The sequence below is a fragment of the Drosophila biarmipes genome, unplaced genomic scaffold, assembly GCF_025231255.1.
Source record: "Drosophila biarmipes strain raj3 unplaced genomic scaffold, RU_DBia_V1.1 ptg000028l, whole genome shotgun sequence".
Lineage (NCBI taxonomy): Eukaryota > Metazoa > Arthropoda > Insecta > Diptera > Drosophilidae > Drosophila > Drosophila biarmipes.
Genome location: NW_026114543.1, coordinates 556521 through 563111, shown reverse-complemented (window position 1 = coordinate 563111; position 6591 = coordinate 556521). Strand labels below are relative to the sequence as shown.

The following is a 6591-nucleotide window of genomic DNA, read 5'->3' as shown; positions in this document are numbered from 1 at the left end:
CGGCGGCGTCCCGTTACTCCTTTTTGCACACGGCACTCTCGCTCCGCCCGCCAAGTCTCCGCTCTCTCCGTCTCCATTGTTGGTCTCCAAACTCTCTTGGTCTCCGAACCCTCTTGTTCTCCAAACTCTCTCGCTCTCCAAATTCCTTTGTCTCCAAACTCTCTTTCTCTCCAAACTCTCTTTCTCTCCAAACTCTCTTCCTCTCCAAACTCTCACGTTCTCCAAACTCTCACGTTCTCCGTCCTCGATCTCCAAACTCTCTCGTTCTCCGTCCTTGATCTCCAAACTTTCTCGTTCTCCGTCCTCGATCTCCAAACTCTCTCGTTCTCCGTCTTCGATCTCCGCCGCGCCGCCACTACGCGAATTCGCCGCGTACCTGGTGAGCGGCCGGCCATCTGCTGCCGGGATTTGTGGGGAGTTATTCAACTCCTCACATTCCCCCCTTACTTCGGGAAAGATTAAGAAACTCAGCGCTCCCACTCTCCGGCGTTCCCTTGTATATCCTAGCCATTGAGTCAGGGCGCATCTCGTTCCGGTTCCCTCGGTGCTCCCTCGTTGCTCCCTCGACGTTCCCTCGACGCTTTCCATCTTATTTCCTTTCCACAGCGCCGGTCGTCCTCCGTATAGCAATTTCGAATCTCCCGCGCCGATCCTCCATCTGTTCCCACTGGGCACCGATATTAATCAGCTATCGATACCCAGAGGGCCTGCTCACGATATTGATATCGCAGGTGCGGCGTTGCCACTTGCGAGCCGCGATGTTCATCATCACCGATATTTCCATTTTCTTGTGCCCATCGATCGCACTATCGTCCAGTGCCAATCGACCGCCTATCGAGGCGCCCCCTTCCCTGTTGAATGGTGATTCTGCAAATTGTTTATGCCCGTGCACCGGTCGGCAGAAGTTTAGTTTTTTTCTACCCCTTAGCCCGGCGTTTCCACTTGTCCTTGCCACTACGTAAGTATTCTGATCACACACCCGACTCCTTGTATGTGCTCATCAGCTTCCTTTCTTTTGGCAGGTTGCCTTTGTTGACCACGAGTGCCCTTTCAGACTCCAGCAGCTGTGCTTCCTGGTTTGGACCCCGATCCGGCCCGCGATCCCGTCTCCTCGTCTGGGCATGATGCCCTTCTCTGTGATGCTTGGCCACTTTCGGTACAGCTCTCTCAGCTGTGCCGACTTCCCCCTTCCTTCGGCAGACTGCTGCTGCCAGTCCTAACCAGATCCTTGAAGACCTTCTCCTCGCGTCCTTGGAGCTATCCTTGGACCCCTTTCCTCGCGTCCTTTGGGTATCCTTGGAGCTATCCTTGGACCCCTTTCCTCGTGTCCTTTGGGTATCCTTGGAGCTATCCTTGGACCCCTTTCCTTGTGTCCTTCGGGTATCCTTGGAGATATCCTTGGACCCTCTTCCTCGTGTTCGGGTATCCTTGGAGATATCCTTGGACCCTCTTCCTCGTGTTCGGGTATCCTTGGAGGTATCCTTGGACCCCTTTCCTCGTGTCCTTCGGGTATCCTTGGAGGTATCCTTGGACCCTCTTCCTCGTGTCCTTCGGGTATCCTTGGAGGTATCCTTGGACCCCTTTCCTCGTGTCCTTCGGGTATCCTTGGAGGTATCCTTGGACCCCTTTCCTCGTGTCCTTTGGGTATCCTTGGAGCTCTCCTTGGACCCTTTTTCTCGTTCCCTGGGTATCCTTGGAGTTATCCTTGCCTTTTGTCTAGCGTATCTGTTTGTAGCTGCTCGATGGTGTTCTGTGTTTGTTGTTGTTTCAGCTCGCTCACGTGGATGGTCCTCTCCTTCTTTGTGTTCACGTGCCGTATTTTGCAGATTACTGGCGACGCAAAATCCGTGACCTGGTAAGGTCCGTCGTATCTTGGGGCCAACTTTGCCGCGAACCCCTCGGCCGCCTTCGACAAATGATGTTCCTTGGCCCACACGACGTCTCCCACCGCTGGTGTCCATTGTCTCCTCCTCAGGTTGTAATGCCTAGCCTGATCCTGGGAGGCTCTCTCCAGATTCCGCCTTACAACCTCGAAGATTTCCACGAGTTTGTTTGCCTTCTCCCCTGGGGTCTCAGTGGGTCGTCCTGTTCCCAAGGTCTCTCTGTTGTATAGGGCGCTCGGCAGTCTCGGTTCTCTGCCTTGAGTAACAAACGCTGGCGTGTATCCTGTGGATTCCGAAACACTCGTATTTACTGCCAGCATGATCTCGGGCCATTTCTCGTCCCAGTTTCTCTGATCCTGCCCTGTGAACTGCGCTATCATCGTTTTCCCGGTCCTGTTTGCTCTTTCTGTCGGGTTCTCTTGCGGGGTATATGGGGCCGTGAACTGTTGCTTGGCTCCCATCTCGGCCAGGAAACTCTTGAAGATTTTGCTGTTAAACTGCACTCCGTTGTCCGTTATTACTACCTTAGGGACCCCAAACCTGGCGATGATGCGCTCCCTGAACGCTTTCTTTAGGGACTCGGCTGTCGCGCTCCGCAGCGGCACCAATTCAGTCCACTTGGAGAACCTGTCTATCAGCACCAGCAGCATTTGGTTGCCGTGTTTTGAACGCGGCAGGGGTCCGACGAAGTCTGCGCACACTGTAGCCCACGGTTCCTCTGGCACCTGCGTTAGCATTTTCCCAGCTGCCTGCATCTGATATGGCTTGAATCTGATACATGCCTCGCATCCTCTTACGTGGGCTCGAGCGTCTCGGTGCATGCCTGGCCAGTAGTACCGGGCTGCCAGACGTGCTATTGTCCTTCTGCTTCCTACATGGCCAGCTGCCGGTGAGTCGTGGTTCTCTTTCAGCACCGCTTCTCGCAGAGCTTTCGGGACGCACATCTTCCACGTCGCGACATCCTCACTGCCTGCTCTGTGTGGAATGTTTCTGTACAAAGTGTCTCCTTCCATTACGTAGTCCGGGTACTTTTGTGGCTGCGTCCTTATCTTCTCGCGCATGTCCTGAATCCAGCTGCATGCTGCGGAGGCTTCCGTCGCCGATGTCTCCTTGATCCCTCGCAGTGTTACTGGTAGTGGCTGCCTTGATAATGCATCTGCCACCACATTGAGTTGTCCCTTCCTGTACGCTATTTCGAAGTCATACTGCTGCAACTCCAGGGCCCATCTGGCGATCCTTCCTGAAGGGCTCTCGATGCTGTTGAGCCACTTCAGCGCCATGTGGTCGGTTACCACCTTGAAGTGGTACCCTTCCAAATACGGTTTCAGTTTCCGGATCGCCCAGACTATTGCCAAACACTCTTTCTCGGTCGTGGAGTAGTTTTTCTCAGTCCCGTTAAGCGTTCGGCTTGAGTAAGAGATCACCTTTTCGCCACGTTCGGTTTCCTGGGTCAAAATGGCCCCAATACCGTAATCACTTGCGTCCGTCTGCAGGACAAACGGTTTTTCAAAATCCGGGCACGCCAGTACAGGGTCTGCCACCAGCCTTGCCTTTACCTCTTCGAATGCCGACTGATGTTCCTGTGTCCACACCCACCTGTTGCCCTTGCGCAGCAGATCGTTGAGTGGTTTGACTATTTTTGCGAAGTCAGGTACAAATCGCCGATACCATGAGGCTACTCCCAGGTACTGTCGGAGCTCTCTTACTGTTGACGGCGGCTCTAATTCGGCAATGGCTGCTACCTTTTCCGGATCCGTGCCTATCCCGTCGCTAGTCACTCTATGACCCAAATACAGCAGCTCCTTCTTGAAAAACTGGCATTTTTCCGGGTTTAACCTCAGATTAGCCTCTTTCAGTCGCCGGAATACCTCTTTCAAGTTTGCCTTGTGCTCTTCTAGTGTGCGTCCGATCACTATGATATCGTCCTGGTACGCAAATGCGTGCGGCGACATCTCGGGACCAATTACCCGATCCAACACCCGCTGGAAGGTCGCAGATGCCGAATGAAGTCCGAACGGCATTACTCTCCACTGGAATAAGCCCTTTCCCGGCACTGTAAATGCGGTGTACTGCCTGCTGCTTTCTTTCAGCGGGATTTGCCAGTAGCCATCCTTCAGGTCCAAGCTGCTTATGTACCGTGCCTCTCTCAGCTGGTCGAGGATATAATTTATTCGAGGCATCGGGTAGGCATCCTTTATTGATTTGGCGTTGATCTGCCTGAAGTCGACGCACAGTCTCCACTTGCCCGTCTTCTTCCTAACCATCACGATGGGAGAACTGTATGGGCTGGTTGAGTGCTCTATGCATCCCATTTGGAGTAGCTCGTCCACCTTCGCATTGATCTCCCCTTGAACTTTCGGATTCTTCGGGTAGTATCGCTGTTTTATTGGCTTGTCGTCCTTCATCGTTATTTGATGCTCTGCCATGTTCGACGTTCCTGTCATGGTTTTAAAACTGGCTAGCTCTGCCTCCAGGAACTTCGCTGTGTCGTCATACTCTGCTTCCTGCTGTACGACTGCTACCGATAGCCTCTCCTCAAACCACCCATTGTGTCGGTTCCTGGCCGGTATTCTCACCTCGTGTCCAGCGCACCTTATCTCGGTTCCGACTTGGGTTAGAAAGTCCCATCCTAACACCAATGAATCCACTACCCCTGGTAGTATCAACAGGTTCATGGTTAGTCGCTTGTTCCCGAATGCGATCTCCACCTCCAGCTGTTCATCGATTCCGCCGCACCTTCCGTCTGCCAACCTAACTTGCCGCCGTGTCCTCGTAATCCTCCCGAGGGCAGCCAGGTTGTCCGCTAGTTCCTTGCTTATAAAGCTCGCTGTTGCCCCGGTGTCGATCGTGGCCATGTACGTGCCTCCCCCAATCGTCACTGCTGCGGACAACTGCTGCTCCTCCTCGATTAGCTTGCCCGTTAGTTTGGAGAGGTAGCATCTTGCGACCCCCGCTCGCCTCTCTGCGGCTGAGGTCGCTGGGCATTTCCCGCCTGCTGGCAGCACTCGACGCTCCTGACACCTATTCTCCCGCACACCCAGCAGAACAGCAGGCGTTGGAGTCGACATCCTCGTGCCCAGTGTCCGTGGCCGCCGCACCTTCGGTAGGCCTCATGGGGATCTGCAATGTGTGTCGTGCCCCGCGGCCCATGTGTTGTGTTTGGCGGTCTCCACACCGTGTTCGCTGGTTGTATCTGTTGCTGCTGTGGTGGCGTCCATTGGCCTCCTCGTGGTGCTCCTGTTGCCTGCTGTCGTGGGATTCGTTGCGGCGGTGAAAATTGGTCATTTCTCCGTGTCTCCTGAGTATCTGTCTCCTCGCATCTTCTGCACGTGACCTGCGTTGGTGGTGACGACTTTGCCTTTGAGAACTTGTTTTCTTGGGCGAACGCTTCCCGCTCCTTTTCCAGTTCTTCGTATTCATCGGCTAATAGCATCAACGTGTCCAGGTCCGGCACTTTGTACGCCCTTAAGAAGATCCTTAGGCTTGGGGTGCAGTTTTCCTTTATGATCTTTAAGGTGTCTTTCGCAGAATAGTTTAGTGGCCTCGACATTGTTTGCATGTCGATCATGTAGTCTTTGAATGACTCACTGAAACCCTGCTTCCCTTGCCTGACCTGGTCCGACAGCCTTGTAAAGAAATCTCTCGGCAGAAAATAGAGATGGAAGCTCTCAATGAACTCGGCCCAGGTTTTCCATTGTTTATTGTTGGCGATAAACCACTTTAACGCCCTTCCTTTCAGCAACTCCGGCATTGCTCAGGGGATCATGTCTAGGTCTAAACCGTAGGTGTTGGCGGACCATTCGACTTGTTCCAGGAACTCGAACGGTTTCTCCGCCCCGTCGAACCTGAATGACCACTCGCGGACTTGTTTTGCGACCCTTGCATAATCCTCCTGGCTGTGTCTAGAGGTCAGCACCGTTGTCTTCCTGTCCTGGCTTGACTCTCTCCTGTGGGCCTCCCTTTGCATGTTGTCGACGCTCAGGCTTGCTACTAGGTTATCCCCTTCAGCGTTAGTTAGCGTGATACTCGGGTCGGTTCTGTCGTAATACATGGCTTCCAGCTCCGCCCAGATGTCGGCAAGTTGTGGGTCGTTCTCTGTTTCGGAGTAATACTCCGACAACGTCCTCCTCATGTCCTCTAATCTGCCGTCCAGGACGACATTAAGCCTTTGTGCGACATGGGCGAAGTCCTCCTTCTTAAGGCGGTAAATCCACTTCTTTCCCATTCTGTTTATTTTGCTTTCACCGCTGGGACAATCATGTTTTGGGCGCCAGATGTAACGAACTGATTTGTTTGGTTTCTGCTCGCTACGGTATTTGTGCGGCTAGCTCAGTAGATTGTGTGTGTTCGTCCCACCAAATTTATATAAACGTGACCGCCCAGTAGTTCAGTGAAAAAGCACAGAATTCTCGGGTTCGGAGTGGGTTTATTGCGGGTATAACTGGAGTCGGCTTTATAACTTGCTCGTCTCGCTGTCTCCGACGGTGTGGGTCGTCTCGTCGCTCCTCGAAGATCCTTGACCGCTGATTGCTCCTGACGTGGCTGGTTGTCTTGTCGCTCCTCGAAGATCCTCGACCGCTGATTGCTCCTGACGTCGCTGGCTCGGTGACTGCTCGGCCACGGTTCATACTCGCTGTGGGGTCAGACGTTCGGGCTTAGGGGAGCGTCACCGTTCTTAGACTAGGGTGAACAGACTGACGAGCTCTCC

The 6591-nt window shown here is 53.6% G+C and overlaps 1 protein-coding gene across 1 annotated transcript; it reads left to right on the top strand.

Annotated features, from left to right (window-relative positions):
• The first annotated feature begins 395 nt into the window (after positions 1-395).
• Positions 396-1173, top strand: LOC127012205 (uncharacterized). The gene is made up of 2 exons (XM_050890389.1): positions 396-958; positions 1023-1173. Exons 1-2 carry the CDS (start codon positions 759-761, stop codon positions 1123-1125), a joined length of 303 nt encoding a protein of 100 aa, XP_050746346.1. The 5' UTR covers positions 396-758; the 3' UTR covers positions 1126-1173.
• Positions 1174-6591: the final 5418 nt, after the last annotated feature.

Coding starts and splice junctions, on each gene's coding strand:
- LOC127012205 (XM_050890389.1), top strand. CDS start 759: ATGTTCATCATCACCGATATTTCCATTTTCTTGTGCCCATCGATCGCA. Junction 959..1,022: donor CCACTTGTCCTTGCCACTAC/GTAAGTATTCTG, acceptor TTCTTTTGGCAG/GTTGCCTTTGTTGACCACGA.